This window comes from Dendropsophus ebraccatus, chromosome 10, assembly GCF_027789765.1.
Source record: "Dendropsophus ebraccatus isolate aDenEbr1 chromosome 10, aDenEbr1.pat, whole genome shotgun sequence".
Taxonomy (NCBI): domain Eukaryota; kingdom Metazoa; phylum Chordata; class Amphibia; order Anura; family Hylidae; genus Dendropsophus; species Dendropsophus ebraccatus.
The window spans coordinates 96,138,193-96,158,434 of record NC_091463.1 but is presented as its reverse complement, the minus strand read 5'-3'; the positions used below and the strand labels follow the sequence as shown (position 1 = coordinate 96,158,434).

Here is a 20,242-nt window from a genome sequence, read left to right as displayed (position 1 = left end):
TGACAGGCTTATGGTATAGTAGTGTGGAGTTAGTATGACAGGATTATGGTATAGCAGTGTGGAGTTAGTATGACAGGGTTATGGTATAGCAGTGTGGAGTCAGTATGACAGGATTGTGGTGTAGCAGTGTGGAGTCAGTATGATGACAGGATTGTGGTATAGCAGTGTGGAGTCAGTATGACAGGATTGTGGTATAGCAGTGTGGAGTCATTATGACAGGATTGTGGTGTAGCAGTGTGGAGTCAGTATGATGACAGGATTGTGGTATAGCAGTGTGGAGTCAGTATGATGACAGGATTGTGGTATAGCAGTGTGGAGTCAGTATGACAGGATTGTGGTGTAGCAGTGTGGAGTCAGTATGATGACAGGATTGTGGTATAGCAGTGTGGAGTCAGTATGATGACAGGATTGTGGTATAGCAGTGTGGAGTCAGTATGATGACAGGATTGTGGTATAGCAGTGTGGAGTCAGTATGATGACAGGATTGTGGTATAGCAGTGTGGAGTCAGTATGACAGGATTATGGTATAGTATTGTGGAGTCAGTATGATGACAGGTTTATGGTATAGCAGTGTGGAGTCGGTATGATGACAGGTTGATGGTATAGCAGTGTGGAGTCGGTGGGATGACAGGATTGTGGTATAGCAGTGTGGAGTCGGTGGGATGACAGGATTGTGGTATAGCAGTGTGGAGTCGGTGGGATGACAGGTTGATGGTATAGCAGTGTGGAGTTGGTTGGATGACAGGATTGTGGGGTGGAGCGGTCTCTGGTCCTCTCTGCCTGTTGGTCCATGAATGGCTGAGTGGAGTCATTTCCTGCCCCCCCCCCCCTCCAGGCCTTTGTCTGCTGTGCTGGCCCCTCCCTGTGTGTGTGAGTTGTGTGTGTGTCAGGTTACTCTACAATGAGATGCTAGGCAGTGAGGGTGCATGCTGGGGGGTGCGCTCCTGTGGGTCTGTATGGGTGTCACCGGCAGGCATCGGATATGGGACACGTCCTGTCGTTCACACACTGCAGTAAGTGTCGCCTGCTGTTTCATTGTGTCTGATTGTGCATGCAGGTGCTGCGGCTTCACCATCTTTGTGGCTATTCTGTACATAGGGGCTTCATATGGGTGTAGGCTACACCGGGGGGGACACTGGGTCCTGGTGTGAATGATGTCATCCAGATCATCACATGGCGGTGTGCCATCACTGGTCCATCCCTCCTGTAGTCTGAGAATATCCTGCTCTGTGTATGATCAGTGTTGTGTATGTGTATTATTAGTGTTGTGTGTGTGTGTGTGTGTATTATTAGTGTTGTGTATGTGTATTATCAGTGTTGCGTGTGTGTATTAGTGTTGCATGTGTGTATCATCAGTGTTGCGTATGTCTGTTATTAGTGCTGTGTATGTATTATGAGTGTTGTGTATGTATTATGAGTGTTGTGTGTGTATTATGAGTGTTGTGTGAGTGTGTGTGTATTATGAGTGTTATGTTTGTTTGTTATCAGTGTTGTGTACGTGTATTATCAGTGCTGTGTATTATCTGTTATTAGTGCTGTGTGTGTATTATTAGTGTTGTGTATGTATGTTATTAGTGCTGTGTGTGTGTATTATGAGTGTTATGTTTGTTATCAGTATTGTGTCTGTATGTGTATTATCAGTGCTGTGTATGTCTGTTATTAGTGCTGTGTGTGTATTATCAGGGTTGTGTATGTATGTTATTAGTGCTGTGCGTGTGTATTATCAGTGTTGTATGTATGTATGTGTATAATTAGTGTTGTGTATGTATGTTATTAGTGCTGTGCATGTGTTATTAGTGCTGTGCATGTTGTGTATGTCTGTTATTAGTGCTGTGTGTGTTATTAGTGTTGTGTATGTCTGTTATTAGTGCTGTGTGTGTTGTTAGTGTTGTGTATGTCTGTTATTAGTGCTGTGTGTGTTATCAGTGCTGTGTGTGTATTATGAGTGTTATGTTTGTTATCAGTAATGTGTCTGTATGTGTATTATCAGTGCTGTGTAGATCTTAGTGTATTAGAGTCATGCACAGTTAAGCAGTGTCTATTGGATGTATATATTGGGGACTCCCTGACGTGTATGTATGACTTATACCTCTGGTGGATGCCAGTAAGTGGCCTCCGTCATACACACAGTCCCTTGGTGAAAACCATGTACCATGTGGTGTGGTAAATGAACACTACTTACACAGTGTGAAAATGGCATTAGCAGTGGTGTGTGTGCGCGCCTGTGTATTAATAGCACTAGGTACTATATATTTGTCTGTCTCTTAGCAGTGCTGTGCAGGTGTAGATGTGTATTAACAGTGCCTGGGTATGAGTAGTGCTGCGTATGTGTCTGTGTGTTTGCAGTGCTGTGTAGGTGCCTGTGTAGTTCCAGTGTTGGGTAGGTGCCTTTGTATTAGCAGCTGTTTGGGTATTAGCAGTACTGTGTAGGTGTTTGGGTATGAGCAGTACTGTGCAGGTGTTTGGGTATTAGCAGTACTGTGCAGGTGTTTGGGAATGAGCAGCACTGTCCATGTTATTGGGTATGAGGAGCACTTACCATGTTATTGGGTATGAGCAGTACGGTGCAGGTGTTTGGGTATTAGCAGTACTGTGCAGGTGTTTGGGTGTGAGCAGCACTTACCATGTTATTGGGTATGAGCATTACTGTGCAGGTGTTTGGGTATGAGCAGTACTATGCAGGTGTTTGGGTATAAGCAGCACTTTCCATGTTATTGGGTATGAGCAGTACTGTGCAGGTGTTTGGGTATCAGCAGTACTGTGCAGGTGTTTGGGTATGAACAGTACTGTGCAGGTGTTTGGGTATGAGCAGCACTTTCCATGTTATTGGGTATGAGCAGTACTGTGCAGGTTTTTAGGTATTAGCAGTACTGTGTAGGTGTTTGGGTTTGAGCAGCACTTTCCATGTTATTGGGTATTAGCAGTACTGTGCAGGTGTTTGGGTATGAGCAGTACTGTGCAGGTGTTTGGGGATAAGCAGTACTCTGCAGGTGTTTGGGTATGAGCAGCACTTTCCATGTTATTGGGTATTAGCAGTACTGTGCAGGTGTTTGGGAATGAGCAGTACTGTGCAGGTATTTGGGAATGAGCAGTACTGTGCAGGTGTTTGGGTATGAGCAGTACTGTGCAGGTGTTTGGGTATGAGCAGTACTGTGCAGGTGTTTGGGTATGAGCAGTACTGTGTAGGTGTTTGGGTATGAGCAGTACTGTGCAGGTGTTTGGGTATGAGCAGTACTGTGTAGGTGTTTGGGTATGAGCAGTACTGTGCAGGTGTTTGGGTATGAGCAGTACTGTGCAGGTGTTTGGGTATGAGCAGTACTGTGCAGGTGTTTGGGTATTAGCAGTACTGTGCAGGTGTTTGGGTATGAGCAGCACTTTCCATGTTATTGGGTATTAGCAGTACTGTGCAGGTGTTTGGGTATGAGCAGTACTGTGCAGGTGTTTGGGAATGAGCAGTACTGTGCAGGTGTTTGGGAATGAGCAGTACTGTGCAGGTGTTTGGGAATGAGCAGTACTGTGCAGGTGTTTGGGTATTAGCAGTATTGTGCAGGTGTTTGGGTATGAGCAGTACTGTGCAGGTGTTTAGGTATGAGCAGTACTGTGCAGGTGTTTGGGTATGAGCAGTACTGTGTAGGTGTTTGGGTATGAGCAGTACTGTGCAGGTGTTTGGGTATGAGCAGTACTGTGTAGGTGTTTGGGTATGAGCAGCACTTTCCATGTTATTGGGTATGAGCAGAACTGTGTAGGTGTTTGGGAATGAGCAGCACTGTCCATGTTATTGGGTATTAGCTGTACTTTGCAGGTGTTTGGGTATGAGCAGTACTGTGCAGGTGTTTGGGTATGAGCAGTACTGTGCAGGTGTTTGGGTATTAGCAGTACTGTGTAGGTGTTTGGGTATGAGCAGTACTGTGCAGGTGTTTGGGTATGAGCAGTACTGTGTATGCGATGCCCTGGCCCCTGGGGGCCACTTCCGCAGTGCTGGTGTTATGAGCGGGCAATGACCGGGGCAGCCGCAGGGGTTATACTTGTCACGGTATAGGCCTGAGGGCGGCACAGCTGTAGGGCCGGTCTGTGGAATCTGCGGGTGATGATGGGCATGCGATTCTTCGCTGCACTTAGTCAGGGCACCAGTTAGTGGACACCAATGCCAGGGTTCAGTAACAGCGGTTTTATTATAGATGAGGTAACTAGTAGCAACAGTTCTGTCCGGATGCAACCGGGTATATAGCAGGCTTTGACAAATAAGGCAGGAGTGGTGCTGCATAGGCTGTGAGAATACGTGCCGGATGATGGGAGTAGGAGTATGAGAGAAATAGCGTTGCTGGGTGGATTAGCTTGAGAATAATACTTGCTGTGAATCCTTGCAGCGATGAGGAGAGATAACGGAATGACACCCAGATGAGAGAGAAGACTCTGGACACTTGAGCAGGCAGATACAGCCGAAGACTTGAATACAGCAGAGCACTCGATCCGCACTTCTAGTGGTGAAGTGGGAGCTGCAGAGAAGAAGCCCAACTCCTCTGAGGCAGGAGAGGGACGACACACATCCTCCTTGCTTGGAAGCAGGGGGAAGACTAACTTGTTAGGAGGAAGTGGGAGGTCACATGGTTGCTCCTGGCCAGAGCTAGTTGGCCATTGGAGGAACCATGGTTACAGGGCACTGGCACGGTCACGTGATCAACAGCCTTGCATACCACTGTACAATGCAATAATACACAGGAATACATGAGAATACACATGAGAAGGCACATTACTAGAGAATACTAGGGGAAAACCAGCAGCAGTTGCAGTGCAAACACTTACCAGAACAGGCATTGACACAGCAATAGAAATGGCCATAATAGGAGTAGTAGTCTGCATGTTCTGGGACACTGCATGCAGGTGTTTGGGTATGAGCAGTACTGTGTAGGTGTTTGGGTATGAGCAGTACTGTGTAGGTGTTTGGGTATGAGCAGTACTGTGCAGGTGTTTGGGTATGAGCAGTACTGTGTAGGTGTTTGGGTATGAGCAGTACTGTGTAGGTCTTTGGGTATGAGCAGTACTGTGCAGGTGTTTTGGTATGAGCAGCACTGTGTAGGTGTTTGGGTATGAGCAGCACTGTGTAGGTGTTTTGGTATGAGCAGCACTGTGTAGGTGTTTTGGTATGAGCAGCACTGTGTAGGTGTTTTGGTATGAGCAGCACTGTGTAGGTGTTTGGGTATGAGCAGTACTGTGCAGGTGTTTGGGTATGAGCAGTACTGTGTAGGTGTTTGGGTATGAGCAGTACTGTGTAGGTGTTTGGGTATGAGCAGTACTGTGCAGGTGTTTGGGTATGAGCAGTACTGTGTAGGTGTTTGGGTATGAGCAGCACTGTGCAGGTGTTTGGGTATGAGCAGCACTGTGCAGGTGTTTGGATATGAGCAATACTGTGCAGGTGTTCTTGATGACGTTACTAGAAGATAATTATAATATTTTCAGCCCTAAACCCTAAAGCACATGAATTGACTGTATGACATAACTGTGGTGAGAGGATTATGACTGTGTAATGTCTGTGCTTCTCCTGCAGAGGACGCTCCATCAACTGCCTCCAGTACCCCGGACTCCTGCCCCCCGGATGGTAAAGCTTCTGTGTGTATGTGTGTGTCCTCCATACTGAAGCAGCCCGGGGTCTCCTGACACAACCCTACACTGTGAGAGGTAGTCACGGCTCCGCCCCTGCTGGATGTAGGCAGGACCCATAGAAACCTTAGATGACGACTAGGATAGAAGAGCCGGATGTTTGTTGCCCCCAGGATTATTCTTGAGGGGTCTAAAGGGGTGCTGCACAGGTTTTTACCAATCTATAGGAAGGGAGGCATGACCAACCAAGGCTGGACCCCCTATCACCAGGCGCCCCCAGGCAGCCATGTGATCTCCATGTGGAATGTTATTACATTGGGGCATAGTAATGGCAGGCTTTAGGGCAGCAGGGACTACGGGGCCTCTTAGTGGTGGAAACTAACAGTGTCATCCCATAATACTCCTATCCACCCCAGAGTGCTACCCCATAATAGTCCCATTCACCCCAGAGTGCTACCACATAATACTCTGATTCGTCCCAGAGTGCCATCCCATAATACTCCCTATCACCCCAGAGTGCCATCCCATAATACTCCCTATCACCCCAGAGTGCCATCTCATAATAGTCCCATCGACCCCAGAGTGCTACCCCATGATACTCTGATCCACCCCAGAGTGCCATCCCATAATACTCCCTTCCACCTCAGAGTGCCATCCCATAATACTCCCTACCACCCCAGAGTGCCATCCCATAATACTCCCTATCACCCCAGAGTGCCATCCCATAATACTCCCTATCACCCCAGAGTGCCATCCCATAATACTCCCTATCACCCCAGAGTGCCATCTCATAATAGTCCCATCGACCTCAGAGTGCTACCCCATAATACTCTGATCCACCCCAGAGTGTCATCCCATAATAGTCCAGTCACCCCAGAGTGCCATCCCATAATAGTCCAGTCACCCCAGGGTGCCATCCCATAATAGTTTAGCCATCCCTTACCTTGTGTTTTGTCTGTTTTGCTGTATTGTTACACTGTTTTCTGTTACATTATGTTGTGTTTTGTTACATTTTGTCTTGTTGTTACATTGTATTGTGGAGTAATATTGCTGTTTTGTTACAATGTGTCGTGTTTTGTTACATTTTGTTGTGTTGTTACATTGTATTGTGTTGTAATATTGCTGTTTTGTTACATTTTGTTGTTATTTTGTTGTGTTGTAATATTGCTGTTTTGTTACATTTTGTTGAGTTGTTACATTGTATTGTGTTGTAATAATGCTGTTTTGTTACAATGTGTTGTGTTTTGTTACATTGTCTTGTATCATGTTGTGTTAGGTAACAGTGTCTATCTGTTGTTTTTCTCTCTTCTGCATCGTCATTTTTGTTTACTTCATTTTTGTGTCTCTTTGTTCCGCTCTGGGATCAGGAGGCCACACCCCCGAGGGCAGCCACCCACCGCCCACCGAGCATTGTACGTCTGGTGACTGGCAGCACATGGACGCCTCATACTCAGTGTCCTTCTGCTCAGCCTTGTTGTCTGTGTTGTAGGTGACCTCGATGATGACCCGGTGACCCTGGCTGACCTGTGGCCCTTACCTTCACCTCAGGAGCCAACCTTTTCTTACATTACCATTGGAAGCTCAGCTCCATTACCTCGTCCCGCAGTAAGGGCCCGGAAGGGACGGGGTCTGGGCCGAGGACAGATACCACGGAAAGAGGAACCGGAGGAGGAGACTGTGACCTTTGTTCTTCTAGAGAAGGCGTGTCAGCTAACACAAGCCCTGCCCCTGAGGAACTACGAGGAACAGACACTAGTGGAGAAACCCCAGCCGAGGGTATCAGGGATCACAATGGGTGAGATATATGTGGTACTATCGCATACAGCAGAGGAAGTGCTCACTGTATACACAGACTTCACCAGCAGAATAGAGAGTGCAGCTCTGGAGTATAATACAGGATGTAACTCAGGATCAGTAATGTATGTACATAGTGATCCCACCAGCCGAATAGTGAGTGCTGCTCTGCATGATAATACAGGATGTAACTCATGATCAGTAATGTGTGTACACAGTGACCCCACCAGCAGTATAGTGAGTGCAGCTCTGGAGTATAATACAGGATGTAACTCAGGATCAGTAATGTGTGTACACAGTGATCCCACCAGCAGAATAGTGAGTGCTGCTCTGGAGTATAATACAGGATGTAACTCAGGATCAGTAATGTATGTACATAGTGATCCCACCAGCAGAATAGTGAGTGCAGCTCTGGAGTATAATACATGATGTAACTAAGAATCAGTACAGGATCGGTAACGTAATGTATGTACACAGTGACCCCACCAGCAGTATAGTGAGTGCAGCTCTGGAGTATAATACAGGATGTAACTCAGGATCAGTAATGTGTGTACACAGTGACCCCACCAGCAGAATAGTGAGTGCAGCTCTAGGGTATAATATAGGATGTAACTCAGGATCAGTAATGTAATGTATATACACAGTGACCCCACCAGCAGAATAGTGAGTGCAGCTCTGGGGTATAATATAGGATGTAACTCAGGATCAGTAATGTATATACACAGTGACCCCACCAGAATAGTGAGTGCAGCTCTGCATTCTGGCCACTAGAGGGAGCTTCTTCCAGTTCCTGTGTGTTGCTGTGAGGCTTTTGTTTGATGTGCTGTATGTTTGGAGGAAATCCTTGTCTTCTGTTTTGGACTGCACCCCTTCTCCCCAGACCAAGCCTCAGGAGCAGCTACAATTTGTATATTCCCCCCTCCCTGTGCCCCCTGGACTTGCAGTAGGGTCGGCTCACTGTGTGAACCCCATATCTCAGCCCAGCTCTGTTCTGCAGGAGAATGGGGAGAGTATGGAGTCTAGAATGGCGGTACGCTCTGTCTTTGCATTAGCAGTGGTGGAGCAGGTGAGGTACCGGCCGTGAGGTGGGACAGTGATATTAGCTCAGTGTTGGGCAGTGCCAGGAGAGGTGGCCGAGCGGTGGACAGTAAGGCTAAAGAATCTGGAGAAGGAGGGGTGGGGTGGAATGGGCCTATGGAGCATTCAGAAACCTTGGTGGCTGGGACCAGAGGAACATACTAAAAAGCATGACGAAAAAGAATAAACATTATTTCCTATGGGGAAACATGTAAAATATGGTTTTAATTGGTTTTATTACTTAGATAGACCCGGAATGAGCAGCATTTTTCTGTAGTGCTCAGTGGACTGAGCGTATACGCCATAAAATACCGATGTGTTATACCTTACCTGTGCAAGGTACACCTGGGTATCAGTGGCGTATACGCTCAGTCCACTGAGCACTACAGAAAAATGCTGCTCATTCCGGGTCTATCTAAGTAATAAAACCAATTAAAACCATATTTTAGATGTTTCCCCATAGGAAATAATGTTGATTTTTTTTCTTCATTCTTTTTCTTCATGCTTTTTAGTATGTCCTGGGACCGGAGCACTTTATTCCTAGTCAGCATAGTGATCAGGTACCACACGTGGAGTGCATGGTGTTTAGTATCGCCCTCCTGTGGATGAGATGGTTAGGGGCACAGCGCCCTCTGTGGATGAGGTGGTTAGGGGCACAGCGCCCTCTGTGGATGAGGTGTTTAGGGGCACAGCGCCCCCTGTGGATGAGGGGGTTAGGCATACAGCGCCCCCTGTGGATGAGGTCGTTAGGGGCACAGCGCCCCCTGTGGATGAGGTGGTTAGGGGCACAGCGCCCTCCTGTGGATGGGATGGTTAGGGGCACAGCGCCCTCTGTGGATGAGGTGGTTAGGGGCACAGCGCCCCCTGTGGATGAGGTGGTTAGGGGTACAGCGCCCCCTGTGGATGAGGTGGTTAGGGGCACAGCGCCCTCTGTGGATAAGGTGGTTAGGGGCACAGCGCCCTCCTGTGGATGAGGTGGGTAGGGATACAGCGCCCCCTGTGGATGAGATGGTTAGGGGCACAGCGCCCTCTGTGGATGAGGTGGTTAGGGATACAGCGCCCCCTGTGGATGAGGTGGTTAGGGGCACAGTGCCCTCTGTGGATGAGGTGGTTAGGGGCACAGCGCCCTCTGTGGATGAGGTGGTTAGGGGCACAGCGCCCTCTGTGGATGAGGTGGTTAGGGGCACAGCGCCCTCTGTGAATGAGGTGGTTAGGGGCACAGCGCCCCCTGTGGATGAGGTGGTTAGGGGCACAGCGCCCTCCTGTGGATGGGATGGTTAGGGGCACAGCGCCCTCTGTGGATGAGGTGGTTAGGGGCACAGCGCCCCCTGTGGATGAGGTGGTTAGGGGTACAGCGCCCCCTGTGGATGAGGTGGTTAGGGGCACAGCGCCCTCTGTGGATAAGGTGGTTAGGGGCACAGCGCCCTCCTGTGGATGAGGTGGGTAGGGATACAGCGCCCCCTGTGGATGAGATGGTTAGGGGCACAGTGCCCTCTGTGGATGAGGTGGTTAGGGGCACAGCGCCCTCTGTGGATGAGGTGGTTAGGGATACAGCGCCCCCTGTGGATGAGGTGGTTAGGGGCACAGTGCCCTCTGTGGATGAGGTGGTTAGGGGCACAGCGCCCTCTGTGGATGAGGTGGTTAGGGGCACAGCGCCCTCTGTGGATGAGGTGGTTAGGAGCACAGCGCCCTCTGTGAATGAGGTGGTTAGTGGCACAGCGCCCCCTGTGAATAAGGTGGTTAGGGGCACAGCGCCCCCTGTGGATGAGGTGGTTAGGGATACAGCGCCCCCTGTGGATGAGGTGGTTAGGGGCACAGCGCCCTTTGTGGAAGAGGTGGTTAGGGGCACACTGTGACCTGGTGAAGGTGCGCTCTCTGGAGTACAAGAGGCTGGGGGCTGCTGGAGCCTCTTGTCTTTGGAGGGGCTCTGCCTTTAAAGTACCTTAGCCTACGTCTCCTCTCCTGGTGGCGGCTGATGCTGGCACATTAGTCTTTTGTGCTGTAGAGATACTGGAGTATAGGGCTTGCAGGCGCTGATCTTGGGCTTTCGGGCTGTGTGTGGGGCTGAGAAGTCTCATTATTGTTGGGTTTGTATAGTAGATTATATATTTTCAGAAGTTAGTGTATTGTAAATGTCTTTGTGTTTGTATATATTGTATATAATACTGGGGCATGGGATGGGATGTATATATTACCACCACCAGTACTATTACCACCACCACTTCTATTACCACTACCAGCACTATTACCACCACCAGCACTATTACCTCCACCAGTACTATTACCACTACCAGCACTATTACCACCACCAGCACTATTACCACCACCACTTCTATTACCACCACCAGCACTATTACCACCACCACTTCTATTACCACTACCAGCACTATTACCACCACCAGCACTATTACCACCACCCCCAGTACTATTACCACCACCAGTACTATTTCCACCACCACCAGTACTATTACCACCACCAGTACTATGACCACCACCACCAGTACTATTACCACCACCACCAGTACTATTACCACCACCACCAGTACTATTTCCACCACCACCAGTACTATTACCACCACCAGTACTATGACCACTACCACCAGTACTATGACCACTACCACCAGTACTATTACCACCACCAGTACTATTACCACCACCAGTACTATTACCACTACCACCAGTACTATTACCACTACCACCAGTACTATTACCACCACCAGTACTATTACCACTACCACCAGTACTATTACCACTACCACCAGTACTATTACCACTACCACCAGTACTATTACCACTACCACCAGTACTATTACCACTACCACCAGTACTATTACCACCACCAGTACTATTACCACTACCACCAGTACTATTACCACCACCAGCACTATTACCTCTACCAGTACTATTACCACTACCACCAGTACTATTACCACCACCAGTACTGTTAACACTATCACCAGTACTATTAACACTACCACCAGTACTATTACCACTACCACCAGTACTATTACCTCCACCAGTACTATTACCACTACCACCAGTACTATTACCTCCACCAGTACTATTACCACTACCACCAGTACTATTACCACCACCAGTACTATTACCACTACCACCAGTACTATTACCACCACCAGCACTATTACCTCTACCAGTACTATTACCACCACCAGTACTATTACCACCACCACCAGTACTATTACCACCACCAGTACTATTACCACTACCACCAGTACTATTACCACCACCAGTACTATTACCACCACCAGTACTATTACCACTACCACCAGTACTATTACCACCACCAGCACTATTACCTCTACCAGTACTATTACCACCACCAGTACTATTACCACTACCACCAGTACTATTACCACCACCAGTACTGTTAACACTACCACCAGTACTGTTAACACTACCACCAGTACTATTAACACTACCACCAGTACTATTACCACTACCACCAGTACTATTACCACCACCAGTACTATTACCACTACCACCAGTACTATTACCACCACCAGCACTATTACCTCCACCAGTACTATTACCTCCACCAGTACTATTACCACCACCAGTACTATTACCACTACCAGCACTATTACCACCACCAGTACTATTACCACCAACAGTACTATTACCACTACCAACAGTACTATTACCACCAACAGTACTATTACCACTACCACCAGTACTATTACCACCACCAGTACTATTACCACTACCACCAGTACTATTACCTCCACCAGTACTATTACCACCACCAGTACTATTACCACCACCAGTACTATTACCACTACCACCAGTACTATTACCACTACCACCAGTACTATTACCACCACCAGTACTATTACCACTACCACCAGTACTATTACCACTACCACCAGTACTATTACCACCACCAGTACTATTACCACCACCAGTACTATTACCACTACCACCAGTACTATTACCACTACCACCAGTACTATTACTACCACCACCAGTACTATTACCACTACCACCAGCACTATTACCACCTTATGTTACGGTGTGTTTTGTTTTGTTAATTTTTAGTATTGTTTTGTTCTGTTAAGATACACTATATTTATTTCTGTATTTATTTATTATGTTTAAAATAGTTAATAAAATAAATTAAAGGATGTAACTCAGGATCAGTAATGTAATGTATATACACAGTGACCCCACCAGCAGAATAGTGAGTGCAGCTCTGGAGTATAATATAGGATGTAACTCAGGATCAGTAATGTAATGTATGTACACAGTGACCCCACCAGCAGAATGGTGAGTGCAGCTCTGGAGTATAATACAGGATGTAACTCGGGATCAGTACAGGATAACATTATGTGATGCAGATACAATGGGTTCCTCCCGGCAAACTCTCCAGCATTGCGGCTTATCGCCTGGCGTTGTGTGATCTCTATAAGCCGCGCAGCTTTGTTTTAAAGCTTTTGTGAATGAGAAGAATCCCCGGCTGTGTCGCACACCTGCCCCAGCTGTAATAGGATGATGAGGGTGATTGTGGGGACACATGGGGCTCATCCTTCATCACTGGAGGAGTGGAGGATCTTATATAAGGTATAGCTGCTGAACCCCATTATAGGTGGCTCCTGCTGGTATATGAGGGGTGCGGAGCAGCTGACCCTCCGGTGTGGACAGCTGTTCTCAGGGTCTTTTTTTGGCCTCAGGGGGGGTTCTCTGGACAGAGGTTGTTGCTAGTCTCAGGGGGGTTGTCCCTTCCTGTCTATATTTAGTGTCGTCTTCTGTCCCTCACAGACGTCGGCCGCAGAGAGTCCCACCACCTGTCACCCCAGAGCCGGAGCAGCTACCAGGAGGAAACCATGAGGAAAGCGGGTGAGTTCTGAGGGAGACGAATACAGGGGGAAATGGGGAGAAGGGCAACAAGGGGGGAAAGAGGGTCACATGTAACCACCCCGTCCTGCACCCAGAGGGCCACATGTGACCACCCCGTCCTGCACCCAGAGGGCCACATGTGACCACCCCGTCCTGCACCCAGAGGGCCACATGTGACCACCCCGTCCTGCACCCAGAAGGCCACATGTGACCACCCCGTCCAGCACCCAGAGGGCCACATGTGACCACCCCGTCCTGCACCCAGAGGGCCACATGTGACCACCCCGTCCTGCACCCAGAGGGCCACATGTGACCACCCCGTCCTGCACCCAGAGGGCCACATGTGACCACCCCGTCCTGCACCCAGAGGGCCACATGTGACCACCCCGTCCTGCACCCAGAGGGCCACATGTGACCACCCCGTCCTGCACCCAGAGGGCCACATGTGACCACCCCGTCCTGCACCCAGAGGGCCACATGTGACCACCAAGTCCTGCACCCAGAGGGCCACATGTGACCACCCAGTCCTGCATCCAGAGGGCCACATGTGACCACCCAGTCCTGCATCCAGAGGGCCACATGTGACCACCCAGTCCTGCATCCAGAGGGCCACATCTGACCACTCCGTCCTGCATCCAGAGGGCCCCGTCGTGACTGGGGCCTGTGGAGTAAATGGGGCCCAAGGTCCTAATGTTATTACCTCTTTAATAAGGGCCCTTAATTTGGTAGAAGGATCAATAGGTCCCAGGCCGGGGCAGAGGGCAGTGTGGCCCCCTGACTACAGTACGACCCCCGGGCCCATCATCCCATTGTTATTACTGCTCTTATATGGTGAATGACCTGTATTAAGGAAGTAGTATGGGGCCCAATAACGTATAGACTGACACCTGTGAATGCAGGTAATGACTGACAAATTGTTCATGTGGTGTTGATCGCATCTTTTGGGCTGAACCTAAAATCATTGATACTCGTACTCTGTATAAACACAGTGGGGAGATTTATCTAACATGGTGTAAAGTGAAACTGGCCCAGTTGCCCCTAGCAACCAATCAGATTCCACCTTTCATTTTCCAAAGAGTCTGTGAGGAATGAGAAGTGGAATCTGATTGGTTATAAGGAGTAAATGATCGTAGTAACGACTATCGTTCTGTGTAATACGGTGAACGATTTCAAGTAGTTCTTGTTTGCGATCGTTAATTGTTAAAAGTCATTTCGTCTAATAAGACCCTCAGGCTTCAGATCAGTACAGAATTCTCTGGAAGCCGTCTGGAGTATTATGTATCTGTAATACTATCATTGTTGTCATCACCCCCAATCACATGATACAAGGCCAATTACTCCATGTATGCCATGGGTGGTGCTGCTTCCTGAGGTGGATAATATACATATGGCCATGCTGATGCCCTCCTCACACTGTCTGGCCATGCTGATGCCCTCCTCCATACTGACAGTCTCCTTCCCCTCTCTCTCTCTCTCTCAGTGGCAGACCTCCTGTACTGGAGGGACATCACCCTCTCTGCCAGCTGTCTCACCGGTATCACCCTGTGCCTGCTGTGCCTAATCCAGTTCAGTGTGATCAGCGTCCTCTCGTATGCCTGCCTCCTCATCCTCTGTGCGGCATTCACCATGCGGCTCTATCACAAACTCCTGAAGAAAGGAGATGGAGGCAATCCCTTCCAGTAAGTGACACTCCCCAATCCAGCAGACGGCTCTGCTACACTAGGGCAGGCTACTTGGTGCAGCAGATACTGTCAGTGTGAGGGGTGCAGCGGCAGGAGCGGGTGTGAAGATAAATTATTGCAGAATTAGTGGTACTTGGGGTAGGAAAGCAGCATCAGTGATGGGAGGCAGTGATGCAGTGATGGGAGGCAGTGATGCAGTGATGGGAGGCAATGCTGCAGTGTTGATGATGGGAGGCAGCGATGCAGTGATGCAGTGTTGATGATAGGAGGCAGTGATGGGAGGCAGTGATGCAGTGATGGGAGGCAGTAATGTAGTGATGGGAGGCAGTGATGCAGTGATGGGAGGCAGTGATGCAGTGATGGGAGGCAGTGATGGGAGGCCATGATGCAGTGATGGGAGGCAGTGATGCAGTGATGGGAGGCAGTGATGCAGTGATGGGATGCAGTGATGGGAGGCCATGATGCAGTGATGGGAGGCAGTGATGCAGTGATGGGATGCAGTGATGGGAGGCAGTGATGCAGTGATGGGATGCAGTGATGCAGTGATGGGAGGCAGTGATGCAGTGATGGGATGCAGTGATGGGAGGCAGTGATGCAGTGATGGGAGGCAGTGATGCAGTGATGGGAGGCAGTGATGCAGTGATGGGAGGCAGTGATGCAGTGATGGGAGGCAGTGATGCAGTAATGTAGTGGTGGGAGGCAGTGATGGGAGGCAGTGATGCAGTGATGGGAGGCAGTGATAGGAGGCAGTGATGCAGTTATGGGAGGCATTGATGCAGTGGTGAGATGCATTGACGGGAGGCATTGAGGCAGGGATGCAGTGGTGGGAGTCAGTGCTCGATTCATGCAGTGTTGTGGGGGATTTTTGCAGTCTCAGTGGTTCTCTGTGTAGCAGATTTGCTGTAGCCTTGTGGCAGAATAGCAGAGATTGGCACCAGTATAAGTGGTACCTGCCGTAGCAGAGTATTGTAGTAGTTTGGTGTTTCTCAGTGTAGCAGTGGCCTGAAGTTGTCACTGGTTATTGGTGTAACATAGATCTGCAGCATTCTCAGTGTTAGGGTGGATTCAAATTACGGAATCCGCATGGATAAATTCTGGTGGATTCCATCACTAGTATCTGCTCACGGTCGTGCGCCTTTCCGCCGGCTTCATAGACACAATTCTATGGGTGGGCCAATTCTGCTATCCGCCGAAAGAATTGACATGTCAATTCTTTCGGCAGAATGAGGAATCTGCTCATGCATAGAATGGTCTCTATGGGACGGCGGAGAGGTGCGCGGCCGCCGGAATCCGCTGCAATTTATCCACGCGGATTCCGTATTCTGAATTCACCCTTAGTGTTGTAGCAGTGTCAGTGTCACTCAGTGCAGCAGAGCAGTTGTGATGTATCAGAGTGTTAGGACTAATTCTCACGGACAACACGGACAGGGAAGCCCTGTAGTGGATGTGCCAATATCATGCATGTAAGCGGGGAAAGTGTTAGAATCTTTGCGGTACCATAATGAAGTAAAGAATTCACTACAGGGCTTCCCTGTCCGTGTTTCATGGAACATGGGAATGAGCCCTAACACCTTGCTTTTCCTCTCCTCAGGAAGTATCTGGACATGGAGCCGATTCTTCCCCCTCAGCAGGTGGAGGTGGTCGCTGCTCGCATTGTGGTTCTTTTCTTTACTGCACTCTCCACCCTCCGCAGACACTTTTTAGTGCAGGACACAAAGGAGTCACTAAAGGTAAGGTCCCCCTGTACACATCGCCCCCCTTACCCCCGTTCGCCTCAGCATTCCGACCCCACCCCCGTAGACCTCACCCTTCTGTCCTCCATACATAACTGTACTCTCTTCCCTGATGTTTCTTCTTCCCACAGTTCTTACTCCTCCTCTACCTCCTCACATATGTTGGCGCTGTGGTGAATGGACTGACCCTTCTGCTTCTTGGTAATACCCCGACCTCTCACCTGTGGGGTGCTCCTCCTGTATACAGTATATATACTGGGGGTAGTGTGGGATATTGGGGGGCACTCAGGGTCCCCACATGCCGCTCCGTGCCCTCATGCTCTTCTTTCTTTGCTGTAGGGGTGATCGGAGTCTTCACATTTCCTGTCATGTACAAACACAACCAGGTGAGTGACACAGATTTACTGAGCACATATAGATATAGGGGGACACAACCTATAGAGGAGATGAGCACATATAGATATAGGGGGACACAACCTATAGAGGTGATGAGTACATATAGATATAGGGGGACACATCCTATATAGCTGCTAAGCACATATAGATATAGAGGGACACAACGTATAGAGGAGATGAGCACATATAGATATAGGGGGACACAACCTATAGAGGTGCTGGCCACATATAGATATAGGGGGAAACAACTTATAGAAGTGATGAGCACATATAGATATTGGGGGGCACTGACCTATAGATGGTCATCTAGGGCACAACCAGTTGTGACCTATAGAGGTGTGGGCACATATAGATACAGGGTATGGGCCAGTGACATGTGGACGGAGCAGCTACACATAGATATTGGGGAATACAGCTATCTGTGACAGGACCCCTACAGTATACAATCACTGGCTATGTATATACAGACAGCAGGGGGTATATATATTTATCTACACACTGACATCCCCCCTCCATCTCTCCGCAGGCGCTGGTCGATCGATACGTCTCCATGGTCACCGGTCGGTTTGCATCATTTAGAGCAAAGTAAGAAACTTCATGTAATAGAAGACAATGGCGACTGCTGAGAGACATGTGCGCATAGCAGAGCTGACTGTGTTATGTGACTGTGCTTAAAAAATAATACTGTTACTGGCAGTCCTATGTAATGTTATCACTGTGTTATCTGTGGGGTTACATAGGACTGCAGGTGATATCTACTACATTATCTGTACTCAGAGATATCACTGTTATCTGTAGTGTTACATAGGACTGCAGGTGACAGCTACTACATTATCTGTATTCAGAGATATAACTGTGTTATCTGTGGGGTTACATAGGACTGCAGGTGACAGCTACTACATTATCTGTATTCAGAGATATTACTGTGTTATCTGTGGGGTTACATAGGACTGCCGATCAGATCTATGCACTAATAGATAATTTAAGGCCATATAACTCCAGGATTTTCTAGGATCAGGGTGATGGAGGGGTCCAGTGTAGAGGCTCTGTATAGGGTTTTGCAGTGTTACCCTTATTATTAAAGCAGTACAACTAGTGACCAGCAGGGGGCGCTCTTGTATAGACTCACATTCACCACTTGTTTCTTTGCTTCAGGTTTCGTGCTCAGCTGAGAAAACAAGGAGCCAAAAAGGATTGAGGACCTGTGGACCCTGCACCGCCCCTCCCCCTCCGGGTACACCACCTGACGCCATCTACAGGGGTCTTCCTGATCCAAAGATACCCCCAATGACCTCCTCAGAAAACTCCCATCATTGTTACACGAAGAACAAGTCACAGGACGATGATTTGATCACTCTGATTTTTGGGATTCTGTGCACAATAAATGGTGTCTGTTTTTTTTATTTGAATTTTGTCTCATAAATTGTAACTGATCAGAATGGACGGAAGGAAAGAAACATTATATAGAGAGAGAGATAGATATGATACCAGGGCGGTGCTGTAATAGAGGGGTGTATAGCGGTCACTGATACCAGGGCGGTGTGTAATAGAGGGGTGTATAGCGGTCACTGATACCAGGGCGGTTTTGTAATAGAGGGGTGTATAGCAGTCACTGATACCAGGGCGGTGCTGTAATAGAGGGGTGTATAGTGGTCACTGATACCAGGATGGTGCTGTAATAGAGGGGTGTATAGCGGTGACTGATATCAGGGAGGTGCTGTAATAGAGGGGTGTATAGCGGTGACTGATACCAGGGCGGTGCTGTAATAGAGGGGTGTATAGCAGTCACTGATACCAGGGCGGTGTGTAATAGAGGGGTGTATAGCGGTCACTGATACCAGGGCGGTGCTGTAATAGAGGGGTGTATAGCGGTGACTGATATCAGAGCGGTGCTGTAATAGAGGGGTGTATAGCAGTTACTGATACCAGGGCGGTGCTGTAATAGAGGGGTGTATAGCGGTCACTGATACCAGGGCGGTGCTGTAATAGAGGGGTGTATAGCAGTCACTGATACCAGGGTGGTGCTGTAATAGAGGGGTGTATAGCAGTTACTGATACCAGGGCGGTGTGTAATAGAGGGGTGTATAGCGGTCACTGATACCAGGGCGGTGCTGTAATAGAGGGGTGTATAGCGGTCACTGATACCAGGGCGGTGCTGTAATAGAGGGGTGTATAGCGGTCACTGATACCAGGGCGGTGCTGTAATAGAGGGGTGTATAGCGGTCACTGATACCAGGGCGGTGCTGTAATAGAGGGGTGTATAGCGGTCACTGATACCAGGGCGGTGTGTAATAGAGGACTGTATGGCGGTCACTGATACCAGGGCGGTGCTGTAATAGAGGGGTGTATAGCGGTCACTGATACCAGGGTGGTGTGTAATAGAGGGGTGTATAGCGGTCACTGATACCAGGGTGGTGTGTAATAGAGGGGTGTATAGCGGTCACTGATACCAGGGTGGTGTGTAATAGAGGGGTGTATAGCGGTCACTGATACCAGGGTGGTGCTGTAATAGAGAGGTGTATAGCGGTCACTGATACCAGGGTGGTGCTGTAATAGAGGGGTGTATAGCGGTCACTGATACCAGGGTGGTGTGTAATAGAGGGGTGTATAGCGGTCACTGATACCAGGATGGTGCTGTAATAGAGGGGTGTATAGCGGTCACTGATACCAGGGTGGTGCTGTAATAGAGGGGTGTATAGCGGTCACTGATACCAGGGTGGTGCTGTAATAGAGGGGTGTATAGCGGTCACTGATACCAGGGTGGTGCTGTAATAGAGGGGTGTATAGCGGTCACTGATACCAGGGTGGTGCTGTAATAGAGGGGAGCCACCTCCTCCACCACCACTGGACTCAAGAGCAGAGGAGACATGTTCTGTGTAGTGAGTTTAGTGATGCCAGGAAAATGTTACCTGCCTTACTACATTGTGCCGGCTGTATACTGGAGGAGGAGGAGGATAATATTATAGGGGGGCTCCTCAGGGGTCGGCCTCAGCTCCTTATCTCTGCTGACAAATAGAGGGAGGGTCTGGTGTGGAGGAGATGAATACAAAGCTTAGGCGAGATCCTGAGATGGTGGCGGCTCAGTGACAGAGTGTGGTCACCAGATCA

General features: G+C 48.8%; 1 protein-coding gene across 1 annotated transcript; it reads left to right on the top strand.

Annotated features, from left to right (window-relative positions):
* Window positions 1–855: 855 nt before the first annotated feature.
* On the top strand, window positions 856–18,543 carry RTN2 (reticulon 2). Its single transcript, XM_069985562.1, has 10 exons — window positions 856–1,013; window positions 5,546–5,596; window positions 7,088–7,393; window positions 13,246–13,323; window positions 14,804–15,002; window positions 16,597–16,735; window positions 16,870–16,939; window positions 17,078–17,124; window positions 17,661–17,719; window positions 18,290–18,543. Exons 1-10 carry the CDS (start codon window positions 983–985, stop codon window positions 18,330–18,332), a joined length of 1,023 nt encoding a protein of 340 aa, XP_069841663.1. The 5' UTR covers window positions 856–982; the 3' UTR covers window positions 18,333–18,543.
* The last annotated feature ends 1,699 nt before the right edge of the window (window positions 18,544–20,242 follow it).